Raw genomic sequence first — 17,859 nt, 5'->3', positions numbered from 1 at the left:
CACATACATCATTCCACTACTGTTTTCATGATCTTGCACTGGCAGTCCGCCATACCTGGAATTATATGTCCTCCTCAACCCCACCTCACAAAATCCTTTGAAACTCAGCTCAAGCTCTATATGAAAACTATCCTTAATTCTTTCTGATACTTAGTGCTCCCTATATGTTTTGCATATGATTACATGCATATGTTGCTGTCTCCTCCAAATGATTATATGCTCCTTGAAAGCAAGGATTTTTCTACTTTTGTCTTTGCAGCTACCCCTGGCACTTATCACAATGAATGGCACACAGTAAACACTGAAAAAAAAAATCTGCTTGATTGATTGATAGGACAATCCCTGCTCCAAGAAGCTTCCAATCTAACAAGTGAATAGCTTGGCAACATTAAAAAGAACTCTGCAATTTTCCAAAGGTATTCTAGCATTCTTTCTGAAGCCTGTTCAATTCTAGGACCAATTCATTGTCAATTTGCAGTATCTATCCTACATAGGAGTTCTAAAGGCTAGTCATTGAACTGCATATCAAAGTCCAGACAACAGACATTCTTCAACCATTTGGCTTTTTGAGTGTGGATAATTAGGCCAAAGTCTTTTGGGTGATGAAGGAAATGGATCTCATTTAGAAGACACTGCCATGTTCTGGGGCCTTAAAGCAAGCAGCAGAGTGCCATCTGGAAACAGAAACATCTAGAAGATCTCGCCACCTATAGGAAATTTCTCTTCAACTTGGACTCTGTAAGATCCATTACATGACAGTAGCAAACACTGTTGGTGACCATAGCTCTCTCTCATGCCTTCTCCAACATTAATGAACAGAGGAGTTGAACAAAGCTATCTCTGCTGTCATCTTTCAAAGACTCTTCCATAATTTTAAGATATGCATAAGATGACTTGTCAAAACATAGCTTATATTATCTATTAGGGTACCTGAGCTACCAACTTGAATGTTTTTTATAGTTATAGACAAGCACAGCAGAATGTTGTATTGCCTATACCTTTCAGGAAATTGTGTGAGGCTAACAAGTGGTTTATTGTAAAATATCCCTAGTTAAAGTCATCTTGTTCCCGTCTAATAATTTCATTGAGGGTGTCCTTGATGTGTGCAGATTATTCTCATAAAAACTTGATATAGATAGGAAAACAGGCATATGGAACAGTAGTTTTAAAAATTTCTCTAAGTCACCTTTTAAATGGGGAATATAATCTTAAAAGTTTTTTCCGTGCCTTTGGTATTTTCTCCTCCTTCAGGTATCTTGAGAATCAAACCCTCAATACCTTCAAACACCTGTACCACAGTCTTCCTTCTCTGTATTGCTGATCTAACCCAGCTACTTTTCCTTTGTTTTCCTTGGCACCTTTTCCACTTCCTTTAGAAGCACTTTCAAAATATTAGAAACATGGTTTCTACACTGTCACTGGCTGTAAAGTTTATTTTGCAGATCTTTTCTATATTTTCTGTTGTCCTTCTAGTTTCATCCTTAAATTTCCTTAGGATGACTACATTTTGGCCTGTCAACATTCTTTAAACCTGTTTTATTTTTCCTTCTACTGCTTGTTTTGTTAGGTGAGTGTTTATAACCCTCCACCACTCTCCTCTGGAACGTATTACAAATGAATTTATATTCTAAATTGGTGTCGCCATTGACTGTCATCTCTCTTTTTGGCAACTCTGTCAAGTGCCCAACGAGGAAGTCTCTTAGGGACTCTTGATTTCCTCTTTACGGCAACTGACTGATGCCTATTAATTTCTATACAAAATTTTTAGTCAGTGTTGTTGTACTTTTCTCCATCCATTTTTCATTTTTCAGCATCAATTATTTCTTTAAAAGGTCAGATTGGACTTGTTTTAATTGCATATTTTTTCTTATTTTCATTTTTCTCAGCTTTTCTTTAAAAATAGCTAATTCAAAAATGACTCCTACATCAATGACAAGTTATTTCTTGTCTATTAAAAACCAATTTCATATTTTGTGATGTTATTTAGGTGTTTATCATATCCTGGGCATTTCTTGAACAAAAATATCCATGAGGGGGGCAGCTAGGTGGAGCAGTGAGAAGAGCACTGGCCCTGGAGTCAGGAGTACCTAAGTTCAAATGTGATCTCAGACACTTGACACACTTCCCATCTGTGTGAACTTCGGCAAGTCACTTAACCCCAATTGCCCTGCCTTCCCCCCTCAAAAAATAGCAAAAAAAAAAAGCATCCATGATGGATAAGTGTGAAGTTTCTATGTGGTCTACAAATCTTTAACTACTCTTCTTTCTTACTTCTAAACTGTATTTTTCAATACAAAAAGCTCCAAATTATTGTTATGGCACCCTTTTTGCAGTGTTGGATAACCAAGTCCTGTGAAATGCTGTTGCTTTAACTCTGCTGGCACAATTATCTGCTTCTCCAAAGAGAACCTGTGAGTCATCCTCCCATTCAATGACAAATTTCTTTTGTTTTCTGCTTCATTTATTATGAGAATACTAAGATTGGTATGATTCAGTGACTCCAGTAGTATGCCAATTTGTTGGTCACTGGACAAACATCTCACATTTTGGAAACCAACTACTAAGTTCATGTTTACAGAAAGCCTAAAAACTGTGCAACTCTGAGCCCCCATATCCCCTACTCTGCCACTCTGCCTCCATCACTACACAAGATGAAAGCAGTCACAGAGAACTAAAGGTCACTTTGTATTTTTCTCTCTGTCATGGGTTGCTATGGCCACAAAGTTAATCACCAAGTATTTGGCCCACTAGTGATAAGATGAACTTCTCTGAATTTAGCTAGGCTGGTCCTTGGAAAACCTGTCTGTTTCCAGGACCATATCTGAAACTTTACCTGCATAGCAGAAATTACCAAAGCATGTGCTTTACTGGCATACCTTTTGAGAAGTCTGTGCCATCTTCATGGCATGATGAGGCATTGGGATAGGACTTTGTGGAAACATGTTATTGGTAGTTTATTTTTAAAGTATGTTGACATCTTCCTTGGATTGTAATAGCTCCAAATAGTATCCCAGATGTTGGTGGAGTATATGCATATAATTATCTACTTCAAGTATTATTTAATAAAGAGTAAACTGACATTATACTATATAGACAAAAAATATGCTGTACATAGAAACCAAGCTCTATTAAACATGTGACTATATACTGTACAAAAATATATACACCAATTTGGATCATACTTTAAGAAAATACAATATAGGAAAATACACATTTAAATCCATAAAGTAGCAGGAAATTAGTAAAAAAAAAATCATAAGATTTTTAACCACACAATTCCCTGTAAACATTACGTTTGCCAGTACTTTTAAAATTATTTATTGCATAAAAAATATGATTTATAGTCAACTTTCAGGTTTTTATTTGTTTTTTTTTGGGTCAAACCTGTGATTCAGCAGTATAAGGATTTCAGGGAGGAAACTCTCACTATTAACACTGACCAGCACCTGCTCTATGACTTATAATCTTAGAAAGTCACTAGGGGCCCCTAATAGGCTAAATGCAATTCTTCAGCAGTATGACTAATTGAAGAGATGGAGGAGAGGAGTGGAGTCATTGACTGAAGAGAGATGTACAAAAATGCAGACTATGATGACAGATCCAGAGTTGGAAGGGGCCTTAAAAGTCTTCTGATTCAACCCTCTTAATTTATAGACAAGAAACTCAAGGACCCAGGGCAGTTTAATAAAGTTGTGTGCTAGGTCCTAAAGGATAAAATTTAATTAAAACTAAATCCTTGCTTTCATAGAGTTAAGTCTATAAGAGACATAAACATAAAAAACTATAATGCAAGAGATAATGTAATAGGAAAAATATTTTATAATATATATAATAGATAATATTATATCATATACTATGTAACATTGTATTACATAATATAATAATTTATAATATTTTAAAAAGATACAGAAAGTAAATTGTGACAGCAAAAATTAGGCCATTCTTCTTAACCTTAAACTAGACAGTTTGATGAATTTTGTATGTGATTTTCTAAGTGCCATCATGTCTCTGGGCCTCAGTGTGAAAGGTAACAATATATCTAGGGTCTACCATGCAAGGTTGTGAGGCTCAAATGTAACAATACATGTAAAGCATTTTGGCAACTTTAAAGCTCTATACAAATAGAATTCAAACCAAGGTCTTCCGACTCCAAATTTAACACTCTAAGGTACCATACTGCCTTTTGCGTGGTTAACACAAAATCCTCTACACAACTGGAATACCTGTAAAATTCTTCTTTTCCAAGCTTTCCTTCATCAGTAGGTATGAGCCATCCACCATCAGCCAGTTGTATTCCTTTTCCATCCAACAAATACTCCTTATTAAAGTAATCTTCACTGTGAAATTTGAAAGACTCTGCATTTTTGCTGTTAATTCTCAGGCACTGTTTAGAAACCCCATACATATACAACTGTTAAGAAAAAAAAGATAGTGAGTGAGATTAGTATATGGAATATTAAAAAATTACAAGACTATAAAATTATAGAAAACAAAAACTGAATTTACAATAACTCTTAACATATCAAGTGTAAAACCTTCATTCATTAGAAAGAAGAAGTATATATATTGATCACAGAAACACTACAAGAAGATTCTGACTCACAAATAATCTGAATTTACAAAAAACTGTATTCAGTGTCCCACTGTCCTCATTATTGGTAATACCAGTTTAATTTCCATGGGAATTACAGCTTAAAAAACAAAACAAAACAAAACAACCAAAAAACTCAAAGTAAAGCTTTTTGAGAATCTGTGACTTTAGAAATGGAGGAAGGGAGGAAGCTGTTAAAAAGCAGGAACAGGTTAGGAGGCCCAAACTCAGAGGTTTGGTTTTAATGCAAATGTGATATGCTTTACTAAAAGCACTGACCGTGGCATTGCCTAATTTTTTTCACTTGATTTTGTGCCACCAGACAGATTCTGCCAATTAAGAGATTTATTTGAGCTTACGAGCACCTTCTTTAGTTATCAGTTATCCATGCACTGAAGCATGGTTCCATCAGATTGCTAAGACCTTGATAAACACAGCTACACTCAAAGTATAGAATTTTGACTAGGGTCCTGTCAGTTCTGCCCTTGCTTTAACTCTTATTAAGAAACTTCTCCCTTCTTTTTATTCTTAAAACAACAACAAAAACCTCAACATTCTTATGATGAACTTCCTGGATTACTGCAATACCCTTATCCTTGACTTCTTTCTCCCTTTCCAATCCATACTTCACACACAAAAATAGGCTTTTACTGGCAAGCCTAAGAGTCTAACCACCATTTAAAATATTGTTTCTAATGAAAAATTCATGAAATTGTAAACAACTAACATCCAAGTGAACCTTTAGAACCCAAAATGTTTGGCAATAGGTGCATGCTTATTCCCTTAGCACTAAGTCCTCAGCGGTCATATAGTCCAACTCACACTTCAAAAGAACCCTGAGTCTAACATACAGGGCATCTGGGCTTCTAGCCTCTGCTTGAGGATTTCCAAGGAAGGGGGCAAATCACCTCTCCAGGCAAACCTTTCCACTATTAAAGAATTCTGATTTTTAGGAAGTTCTTTCTAGCCTAAATTTGCCTTTTTGCAACTTCTATCCATTGCTTCTGGTTGTTTGCTGGGGCTAAACTGAATAAATCTAATCCTTTCTCTATGTGATAGCCTTTCATATACTTTAAGACAACTAAAGTCCCTATTAAGTCTTCTCTTTTCCAAATTAAATGCCCAGTTCCTTCAACCTATGATCATACGGCATGTACTCAAGGCCTTTTACCATTTTGACTGCTATCCCCCGGACACTCTTGAGCTTATCAATGTCTTTCTTAGACCACAATACAGAAACTGAACATAAAACTCCAAATAAAGTCTAGGGGTAGAGGCCAGTGAAATATTGCTCCTGTCTCTCTTTAAAGCAGCCCAATGTCACATTAACTTTTTTGGCTAATATATCACACTGCTGACTCACATTAAATTTGCAGTCCATTGAAATCTCTGTATCTTCTTTCTTATCATCTTTCATTCTGTACTTATGAAATTTACTTTTTATACACAAGTTAAAGACTTTCTATTTATCCTTAATGAACTTACTAGATTCAACTCAATGCTCTACCCTCCCAAGATCTTTTGGACTCTAAGTCTATCTTCCAATGAGTTAGCTGTTTTTCTCAGCTCAAAGTCATCTGCAAATCTGATGAGTATGCTATCAATGCTTTTTAAGTTTGTGACAACAATGTTAAATAATACAGGACCCAGCAGAGGTCCTTGAGGTACTTCACTACAGACCTCCTGCCATGCTATCGCTGAACCATTAACAGCTACTTTTTGTAGTAGTCTTGCCATCCAAGAAGTTCTGAATTCATCTAACTGTATTACTGTCTAGTCTACATCTTTCCTTCTCAACCATTTGCAGATTTTGATTTGAGGTAATATTCCTATTAAACACATTTTTAAAAGTGACCATAGAAGTAATCAGATGAGGTAATAAAGGAAATAGAAACAGAACCCTTGGACTTCCAACTCTCATTTCCTTATTTCAAACTTAATTCTGTTTCTTCACCTCTTCAATCATAGTTACAACATAGTTCAGTTGTCTAGGTGATTTCCAAATTAATGCAAATAAATCTTTAATGACAATTTCACTCATCAGTGACCTTTAAAATAATTTGTTGATAATCATGTGAAACTTTAGCAATTTAGACAAAAATATACCTGTTTACTAGAATAAGTAGAGGGAACTCTGCCTTCCACTGCTACTTTGAGAGATATTCTAGGACCGGTAGATGTTTTTTTAAGATACAGACTGCCTGCTTGCGGATGAATCTGTTGTGTCTGTTTCTTTTTAATTCTCATTTGTTGCATCTCTCTGGCACTCTGAAGATTTTCAATCATCTCTATTAAGAGAAAAACATCAGGAAAAAATAATCTAAAATGGTTTTCTAATTGTAAAACAATCCAAAATTTTCATTTATATTAATAACAAAGAATTATATTTTAATATCTTCTTAAACAATGAGAATACTTTCATTAAATTTGAGCATCCAAAATCTGTAACATTTGGAATGGATGAGAAAAGCTCAAATAAGTAATCCCTAAAAGGACAAAATTTTTGTTTGTACTTCAATTTGAAAAAAAAAATTAGTAGACTGGTGAATAAGTATAAAAGTTTCAGTTGGAGGATTCCATATTGATGTTTTAAGAACTGAAATTTAAAAATATCTAATATTTTAAAATTACTGAAACCAACTCCATAGCCATGATGACATTTAAACAGTAGGGAAAACACAGAACTCCATTATCCACTGTTTGAAATGGAAAACATAAGATCATAGTTAGAAGAATACCTAACTAAAAAGCAAAAACAAAACAAAAACAAAACCACACACAATACCTAGGTTTGAATCTCCATACTCTTCAAAAACATCCGTTGTTGCTTGATTGGAGTTATCTTTGTCAGTGAGATAATTTTCATTATTTTCACCATCTCTAGTATTATGTCCATCTACATATTTTTGCTTCTCATTTTCTTGTGTGTGATCCTTTACCTTCAACTTAAGTCTCTTACTGACATGCTCAACTGTTAAAGAGTCTGACTTAGTTTTGAAAGGTGGAACAAAGACTTTGGCGGGCTTGCCTACAACAGTCATGGGTTTCATCTTTCCATTATCTGTACAGGAAACTTTATACAATGGACTTCCTAAAAGTGACTTATAGCTTGAATTTTCTGAAGTCTGGTGTTTTAAAAAGGGAGATTTTGATGTAAATCCTTGATCAGGTGCAGTATAATTGGGATGCCGCATTTCTTGCCGTTCCTTAGTTGTGCTACACAGAAGAAAAATATTTTTATTATCTTTTATACAATTTTATTGCTACTTTTTATTTTTTACAGTTGTAGTAATTTCCTACAGGGACTTTGAGCCAAGACATCTGTCTGAAAAAGGAGGTAGAGTGCCTCCTTTAATAATATCATAAGCTCTAGGAAGGTAGAGACCATCTTTATATGCCTAGTTCCTAACACAATATGTTGAATTTAATAGACATTTAATAAATATTTGTTGAACACAACTGAAATGGAACTGAATATGTAACACAATGAGGTTTAGTCTAAGGAGGTCATCTAATTAGTGAAGATAATTTTCTATTTTATAATATGACATTTTCAAGATCTAATATTCTTTTCTAGAAAACTATATGTTCTTTTCCCTTTCAAATTCACAACCTCTTGACAAGAATAAGTGAAAACAGTATTTTCTGGGTTTTTCATATGTAACTTGTATAAAATTACCTCTAATGAATAAAGCAGCTTCCAAGTCTAGTCAATGATTCAACTAGCTTTGGACAAATCATAATCTTTATGAGCCTCAGTTTTCTCATCTGTTAAATGGGCAGAAGACTAGTCCCTAACAACTTTGTAATCATATGGTTGTAATCTTTTCACACATTCTCTGCAAATATATCATAATTTCTGAAGTGAACATTTCTCCCAGGCTCACTCTAAAAATATCTTCACATTAAATTTCTGATTGGAAAATACATAGCTTCGTTGTTATAACTAACAGCAAAGAGCAAGCATTTATATAGTACTTCATAAATGCCAGGCACTATATTAAGCTCTTTACTAATATGATCTCATTTGATCTTCATACAACCCTGCAAGGGAGGTGCTATCAGATGAGGAAACTGAGGCCAACAGGTTACATGACTTGTCCCAAGGTCACACTGTAAGTGCTTGAGAACCAATTTGAACTCAGGCCTTCCAGACTCCAGGCCTAGCACTCTATCCACTGTGCCACCTAGCTGCTCTTGCATTCTCTGTTGGCAATGGTGCATCATTTCAATGACAAAAGGAATATAATATTTACAGAAAAAATGAGAGATAATACAATATTCTTTCCCCACATCTGTTAATGAGAGCAGAAGCATGAAAGAAGTACAATATATTATTTCCTTTCTTCTTTGAATGAAAAAGGAGATACAGATAGACACTGGAGGAGGCAGGATATGACCAAAGCAAGAATTTCTTTTGCTTGAGTCCGTGTCTATAGCAGCAGCTTTGTTTTTCTTGCTTCCTCAAAGGGGGATAGGGAGGAGAAATAGAAATGGGGAGAAAAAGAATACAGATCTGAAAATTAAATAAAAATTTATTGGAAAATTTTAAAAAATTTACCTGATTATTTTTTCATTTGAAAAAGGAGACTTCTTACCTAAAGGGATCACAAGTAACTGGCTTTAAGGGAACATGGTGCATAAACATTCGCCTATCTTTCATTGTGCCTAAAAGAAAAGTAATAAAGTATACTAATGAAAACCAAATGGCTAATTCTACTGCCAACTTATCTCTTTACTTTTACTATAAATGCTTACTCAAAAAAGAAACACTTATGCTAGGGTTTCCTACCAATAGTGCTGACAAATATAAGTTGATTCACAATCGCTAGAAAAATTTTGGCTTCACAAAATTGTTTGAATTGCTTAGCATATAACACATACAGTCAGCTAGTGTCAATATCTAATATATTTATGTTAATTTTCTCAGTATCAACGATCTAAATTTCAAATGGTTTAGTCAATTAGCCAACCACATAAAGATCATAGCTTTTAGAGACTGAATTTAAATTTCTGTCTTATAATTGTTTTGAAGTTACATATATCTGTTTGAATTACTTCTATATCTTTTAAATTTAAAAAAAATCAATAAATACAAAGTGTGACCATAAGAAGATAAGACAGATTCTTAACAAAAGTACTGGAAATTAAATGTTGCTCTGAATGTCACACTCAACTCCCCTACCCCACATAAGCACATCTTAAGAATTGGCACACTAATTTCAACTAGATTATACTGCTTAAAAACATTCTTGAAACTGCTGCTCTAGTATAGATTTCAAAGCATCTATCGTATTCTTTTATATATCCTAAGTGGTGCTAAGCTTTCAGTCTTGGAGAACAGAGTGGGTTTTTGAAAACTGACAGTAGGAACCAATTCTAGTGACTAAGGGTTTTAGTTAAATTGGCTTTGCCATCTATTACCTGTGTGACCTGAGGCAACTCAACCTCTCTGGGCCTCAGTTTTCCTTATTATAAAGAGTTCTAAATCTCATTACTTTTTAAAAATTTTCATATTTTAAAAAAATTACCATAATTTTTAAAGTTACCTATAAAATGATGAAACATGGTTTACTGTGTGGACTAAAAACTAGCTCTGAAGGCAATACAGTAAGACCAGTTCCAAAAACCTTGTAAGTAATGACAAAATTAGGATAAGTATGTAGCTTTTCTAGGCAATTGCTTTGAAAGATAATAATTATCTGGATGCACAATTTCTGGTAATTTTTCAAGAGTCTTATTATTTTGTGGCCACACCTAGTAGTTACTCATCAGAGTGGTAATTAGTTATTCTGGTGCCTGGAAGGGGTAGGGAGAAGGAAAAGCCTGTGATCTCAGTACACCCCAAGACCACTGCTGAAGAACGCATCAACTGGTGGGGATAGACTTGAGATAGGAACGAGTGACCCTTTTTCACAGTGTGGCTTGTACCCTGCTGGTATATCCAACAATGCCTATATATCCCAACTCCTGGCAGGAGGTAAAGATGGGAAGGAAGGTGGCAAGCAGGGGGAAATGTGCGGTCAGTCGTCTTCTTCAATTTGAGTATATTATGTGAACATGAACACTGAGCAACAGCCTGGTTACCAGGTACCAGGACAGGGGCAGAATGGTGAGAGGACTCTCGTGGGTGGTAGCCTCAAGCCAGGCAAAAGAGTAGAAGGGTCAGGGGAGGTGTTGTCTGGGAGTAGGAAAAGCCCATGAGACAGAAAAGGTGGCCCTTGCACATGAGACCTGGGGAAAAACCGCAGTCATTTCATCTTTACACCTTTTGCATCTACCATGTACTGAGCACTGGGCTATATTATTAACAAAGAATAAATATTTCAAACAACAAAAAGAACAAAAATGTTTTATAATTGTAGTATTCTATAGAATCTTCTTCCAAAAAACGTATATATCAACCTTAAAAAAGCTATGATACCTACATAGCAAAGCAAACAAAAAACAAAAAAGGCTTTTACCATCTGGACTGCTTTTTGAAGGTTTTAAAGATTTTTCTTGACTTTCCACCACTCTGTCAAATTCATGTAACAATTTTCTTTTAATTGGGGGTTCTCCTAAAATAAAATAAATATCTTTAAAAAAAACTGTACTTATTATCTGCTTTATCTTGAATTTATAAACCATCTATCTTTAAAACTAAACTAGTTTGAATGTTATTCTAGCCTCAGATTATAAGCATTATAAATTATATCATACAAAGCCATCCCTTTTCTAAGGGAAAGAAATAATTTTCCAATGCCAAATTCATCTAGCACTATTTCTGACCACATAAGATAAGAAATCCTCCACCAAACCAGCCCTACTTTGATGCCCTAAGCTGGAGTGGAAGTCACTTGACGATCTTAAAATCTATTTAAGTATAGAGTAAGTTCTGGCATGCCCTACTCCACAACAGAAAGACTTTGAGTGTAGGAGTGTATCTGAGGACCACCCCAGCTAAGTTTGGAAAAGTTCACCAATAACTAGAAGATTAATCATAGGATGATAACATTTTTTATCTCTTGCTGTTTGTGAAGGCTAAAGCATACAGAAGCTTAGCTATGTGGGAAGCAGGAACGTTCATACTAAAAAACTTGATCCTTAAAAGTACTATGTATAAGCAGAGATTCCCAAACTTATTTGGCCTATGGCTCCCTTTAAAAAGAAAACTGCTCAGCACCCCCCTGGAAATCTACTTTAACCCTTTAATGGCTTTAAAAAAAATCTATGTCATTTTAAAAAATATATAAATCTATTTTTAAAACAACACATTTTAAATTTAATAATTTATTGTAAATGTGTTTTCCTGCATTGAAATTTTGATGACACAATATTGCATCATGTAATTGTATCACATCCTATTGTAAATGTCATTACATGCACACCTGCCAACACTTGATTGTTAAGATCTGTTGGCAGACTTGACCACTGATTGGTAATAACTTGCACTGTGTGTTTATTTGGAAAATAATGTAATCACTATGACTTTAACTCTGTCATACAACAGATGAAATATGTATGAATGGTTTTTCAAAATTCTCTTCTCTTCTTTCCTTATGCTTCCACCTATTTTTATTCAATGCCCCCTAATTGCACCCAAGGCTGCTACTGCCCCCCCTGCCCCGGATCATCCTGGCGCTTCCCAGCTGGTGTTATCGCCCATTTTGGGAACCTCTGTGTATAAGAAAAAGTAGATAAAGAGGGAGACAGACAACAAGCATGCGTGTGTGCATGAGCGTGCATACCTGCATGTATAAACATAAAATGAATAAATATAAATATGTACAAAGTAATTCTATACAAGGTAGTTTGAGAAGATCCACCAATGTGTCAGAGGCCTTGCTGCATACTTTTTGACACTGTATCAGTGGCCTATACATCCACTCAGAGTATACATTTTATCCTCAGATATGATCAACCTAACACTTTCTTTGCTTATATATCTATTTGATGATATCCCTTATGCTACTTTAACATAAATGTGATTATGACAAACTCTGGAAACGAAAGTGGATGCATAATAATTGAGGAATGGCTGAATAGCCTATGGCATATGAACTAAAGCAAAGTCAAACAAATAGAACCTGATGAACAATACAGACAACAAATATGTAAAACATTAAAAAGAGGGAGAATTCAAATTAATATAATGTCATGTCACAGTTTCAGAGAACAGGAGAAAACTACATTTTTCTCCTCTTGGTAGAAAGGTAAGGGAGAACATAATGCTGCACAAGAGTAGGCTATTAAGAGTTTTTTGTCGATTAGATTTCACTCTCTTTGCTGTGTGTGTGTCTGTTTGGGAGGTGGGGTAGGTGGGTGTACATTTGTAAATAAGAAGCATCAATAACATTTCAAAAACGACACAGTCTACTTGTGCTTACCATGTCTTTTATATCCATTGCATCCTTTGGTTCACTCATAATTGTGTTTCCTCAGAGAGTACAGTGTTACATGATTCACAACCACACAGCATTAAGAGGAAAATATATTCATGCTGAAAAGATGTTTGCCCTGGGGAGGAGCTTGAGAACCATTAAAAGCCTGTAAAACTTCCTTAATGCAATCTAGCTCACTCTCTTCCTCCTATTCAATTCTGGATTCACCTTACTGTCCACTGGCAGTGGATGTGGAGACTTACTTTATATTATCCCTCCCCACCCCCATATTTTCTGTTCTGGCTAAGCTGGCCTACAAGGTTCCTCAAAAAGGACATTCCACCTCCTGCCCCCATGCCTTACACAGAACAAACCCCACATTAGGAATGCCATTCCTTCTCACCTCTACATCTTAGAACTCACCCTGGCTTTCTTCAAGTTTCAGTTGCTGCCCCACATTTCCTGAAGTGTTTTTGTAGTTATTTATTTGTGTACAGGCTGTATTTCCTCAAGAGAACCACCAAACTTCCTGACAGCAATTTCTGCCCTTGTATTCCCAACACCAGGTACAGGGTCTTACATGAAGTGCTTAATAAATTTCATTCAATTGAATTAAACTTGACTTGAATTGAATCAGAAAATGATTTTTAAATGCTTTGAAAATTGTTATCTCCAAGACAAGTTTCCTAGGTGAAAATGATCTCATTTGGCCAGGTGCTCTGACTTTGACTTCCTATGTGCTATTTCTATTTCTCTGTATATAGACAGACTGGGTAGGGCTTTTAAATTTCTAAGAGTATCTCCTAATTTTTGGAAAACAAAGAACATATAATGAATAAGCCATTACTGTGTATAACAGTTGAAAACAGAGTAAAAGTATGGTAGTAAGGTGATTTCACGGTAGGAAGATGGAATTTTTTAAAATCAAGGGCCACTGAACCAAAGAAAAAAATAAATTAGGTAAAACGAAATTAATTCTTTTATATTCTTGAGAAATATACAAAGTTCAACTCTTATACTTTTTAAATTAAGGACAGGGAACAAAAACAAATTAAATAAGTACAACAAACAAAATTATACTTAGGTCTATATTATATTAAGCTAAAGGAAACATACCCAGGGCAAAAAAGGACAAGAAGGAAAATAAGATGAGAAGGAATGAGAAAACAACATACAAGGGATAGAAAAAAAAGGCCCAGATCTCTCACCCACACTGTTTCTAAGTCCCCAAATACCACCCTGTCTAGAACTCTGTTGATACATGGAAACTAACCCTTTCTTACCCAAATACTTATTCTTAAGGTACTGAAACCTTTACAGCCTGGCCTTCTGCTCAGTTAAAGTAGCTCTGAAATTTTCCTCTCTACTCTTTTCTTTTTCTATTTGGATGTATCTAAATAGCATTTTAGAGCACCTTGACAAGTAGGTCATCAATTCATTTTTGGTCTGTTTTCTAGTTTATACATGATTGGCTACATGTGATTAGTGCTGCCCAAGAATTTGTCCGGGGGGTGGGGGTGGGGCGGGCCCACCTCTTCTATACTATTTCACTTGGTGCTCTTACCAACTCCTGTAGATTAAATTACCATACCTATGCAGATGAGTCTCAAATTTATTTACTCCTCTTTACCTCTTACCTGACCTCCAGAGACACTGCAAACAGGATGTCCCATAAACATCCTAAACTCGACATGTCTAAAACTGAATCCATTATCTTTCCCCACAAGCCCACCCCTCTTCCTAATGGCACCACCATCCCCCTAACCACCCAGGCTCACAATGTAGGTGTCATCTTTGAATTCATACTCTTGCTCCCCCACTAGACTGTTAGTTTTTTGAGATCAAGAGCTGTATTTTGCCTTTCTTTGTATCCCTAGAGTTCAGCACAGTGCCTGGCATGGAATAGGCACTTAATAAATGCTTCTCTTAGCTTCTGTTTTCCTTAACTTCTTTCCTTTTTTGAATATTGTCTTTTCTCATTCAATGGTCTTTTTGATTTTTCCAGGTAATTGTGGGACTTCCATTTTCAAATGTCTGATATTTTCAATAGTTAATATCCTGCTTTATGAGTAACCAATGAAATATTTTTGAAATAGTCTTTTTTTGGCCTAACTTTTTAAAGTGGGCAGCTAGGTGGCACAGTAGATAGAGCACTAGGCCTAGAGTCAGGAAGACTCATATTCTTGAGTTCAAATGTGGCCTCAGACACTTCCTAGCTGTGTGACTCTGAGCAAGTCATTTAACCCTTTGCCTCAGTTTTCTCATCTGCACAACGAGCTGGAGAAGGAAATGGCAAACCATTCCAGCATCTTTGCCAAGAAAACCCCAAAGGCGGTCACAAAAAGCTGGACACAAGTGAAATGACTCAACAATGACAAAACATTTTTAAAAACTCATTTTCCTGCTGAATTACTTGTACTATGAACACTATCACACGGGGCTCACAAAGGAAAGTGCCCAATTTAGAGAGTAATATCCTTATCTTTAAGATTTAATAGTAATGTTCTGTTTTCTAATTACATGAATGAATAAATTTATAAGAGAGAAAAGAACACTCAAACACAGGATTTAAGATGCTTCCAAAATTAGACAATTAACAAACTAACCAATTAAAATAGGACAATTAAGGACAGAAACAAAATAGAGACCATCCAAAAGAAATATATTAATTATATTTTATGAAATATGCAAGATGAACTAATTAGTATAACTGGGCACTAAATCTGGTTTTAAATATTCCCTTTTTGTTTTACATATTTTTACTGTCTATTAAGAAGAAAACACAACAATTGGTCAGCACAAAATTTTTTTCCTATGGCTAAATTCAGTAAGTAATTTATTGCATGAGCTCTGATATGAGACACTAACATATTGAGGAGGGCTGTGAACTGTTGTTATGACAAAGACAAAGAACTGTTACTTCTTAAACTAGAATTCAAAAATGTGTTGTTTATAAGAAATATCCTTGAAGCAGAAAGACGTAGAGTTAAAACAAGGGGTTGTAATATACTCTATTATGCTTTAGATGAAGTAAAAAAGGCAGGGATAGTAATTTGGGTCTAAGACAAAGCAACAACAAATACAGTTAGAGAGAGAGAGAGAGAGAGAGAGAGAGAAATTAAAAGGTAAACTATATTTTGGCAAAAAGTTACCATAGGCAATGAATTATTATCTAAACACATATGTACCAAATGTCTTAGCACCTAAATCCCTAAAGGAAAAGTTAAATGAATTATAGGAAAAAAAATATAATAAAATGATAAAAGTAGGGACCTTAATTTATTTCTCACAGAGCTATGTTAATCTAACAGAAAAACCCACAAAAGACAGATGAAGAATCTGAACAGAATTTTAGAAAATTTATATATGACAGCCTTCTGGAGAATAAAGAATAAGAATAGAAAATAATATAGCTAGTTTTAGCTATATGTAGCAAGTTCACAAAATTGACCAAATACTAGGACATAAAAACCTCACAAATCAAATGGGTTTCTTATATGGATCTCTAGTAAAGGTCAAGGCAATAATACTGAATAGAAAATCAATGACAGCATTTTTGTGGTGGCTGACTTAATGTGGTCCAGGTACTTTCTTCTTATCTACCATGCTGCTAATTCAAGCCTTGACTGATACCACCTTCTCCCTCAGCCTCTTCTCCCCTCTGACTGGAGAGCTGGAGGGTGAAGTACTAAACTCCTCCTGATGCCTTCCTTTATAGGAGGCAGAAACTGGACTTTTCATGCTTACTGTACTCTGTATCTGCTGCTTTGCCTGGTTTCAATTCCATGGAACAAAATGCCCCCTCCCCTATTCTTCTCCCTCCTTCCCTGCCTTCCTGCCTCCTTTTGTGTACTGTTCCCCCCCTCTCCATTAGACTGTAGGGTCTTAGAGGGCAGGGACTGTCTTTCTTTTCATTAATTATATCCCCAATGCTTAGCACAGTGCCTGGCACATAGTAGGCACTCAAGTGTTTACTGGATTGACCCAAATTAATATTAAAAAAACATTTATTAAAAACCTGATATGTGCAAGGCACTGTACTTGATGCTGTGATATAAAAAAAGCACACATACAAGTACAAAATATGCTCAGAAGATATAAGTAATTTGAAGATGCTAAGAGCACAGGCAAATAATTAGAAGGATGTTTTGAAATAAACTATGAGGAGAGGTGAGGAAAGAAATGAATTCCAAACTGGAGGTACATGTGCAAAGGCATATAGAAAGAAAATGGAACTCTATGTATGGGGAACAACTTGTGAACCAGTTTAATGAATACAGATAGCACAGGAAGGGGAATAATATGAAATAAGACTAGAAAGGCAGGTTGTAAAGTTTGAAGAAATAAGTTTGTAGGGAAAGATAAGTTTCATTTTGTACATGTTGAATTTATGATGCCTGTGGGGAGTCATCAGCATAACTAAAACCATGGGAGCTGGGACCAGACAGGATAGCTGTCTTAAGCCACTGAAGGGCTGTCCTGTAGGGGAAGACTTATCTTTTGTTTGTCTTCATAGTGCAGAGCTGGGAGTAACGGATGGAAGCTACAAAGATGCAAATATGTGACTGATGTCAGGAACAACTTCCTAACACTCAGAGCTGTCTGAAAGTGAAATGAGTTGCAACTGCCTCAGGAAGTAATGTGTTCCCCTTCTTTCATGGCTCTTCAAATAGGAATTAGATGACCACTTGTTGGGTATGTTATGTTGGGGATTCATTTTGTTTGTGGGCTGAGTTCTTGAGATCTTTCTATTCTCAGATTTGGCTGTGAAAAAACATTATGTAGTACCCACCCTTTGTGAGCAGTAAGGATCAAGACTGCAGCAGTACTGAAACCAAGGGAGAAGAGACTATACTGTCCCAGAGGAGAGGATAGCTGACAGTGTCAAAAGCCACAAAAATTCTG

At 35.5% G+C, this 17,859-nt stretch overlaps 1 protein-coding gene across 1 annotated transcript in view; it reads right to left on the bottom strand.

Moving 5' to 3' along the window:
• The window catches only part of BRCA2 (BRCA2 DNA repair associated), a 73,810-nt gene that overhangs the window by 18,913 nt on the left and 37,038 nt on the right, over positions 1-17,859 (bottom strand). The window contains exons 11-15 of the mRNA XM_036747978.1: positions 11,056-11,151; positions 9,190-9,259; positions 7,377-7,807; positions 6,698-6,879; positions 4,224-4,411 (exon numbers count right to left, since the gene is read on the bottom strand). Coding sequence (XP_036603873.1) covers positions 4,224-4,411; positions 6,698-6,879; positions 7,377-7,807; positions 9,190-9,259; positions 11,056-11,151 — 967 coding nt within the window. The remainder of the gene's footprint in view (positions 1-4,223; positions 4,412-6,697; positions 6,880-7,376; positions 7,808-9,189; positions 9,260-11,055; positions 11,152-17,859) is intronic.

This window comes from Trichosurus vulpecula, chromosome 2, assembly GCF_011100635.1.
Source record: "Trichosurus vulpecula isolate mTriVul1 chromosome 2, mTriVul1.pri, whole genome shotgun sequence".
Lineage (NCBI taxonomy): Eukaryota > Metazoa > Chordata > Mammalia > Diprotodontia > Phalangeridae > Trichosurus > Trichosurus vulpecula.
Note: the sequence above shows the minus strand (reverse complement) of the source record. Positions and strands in the feature narration are given on the sequence as shown.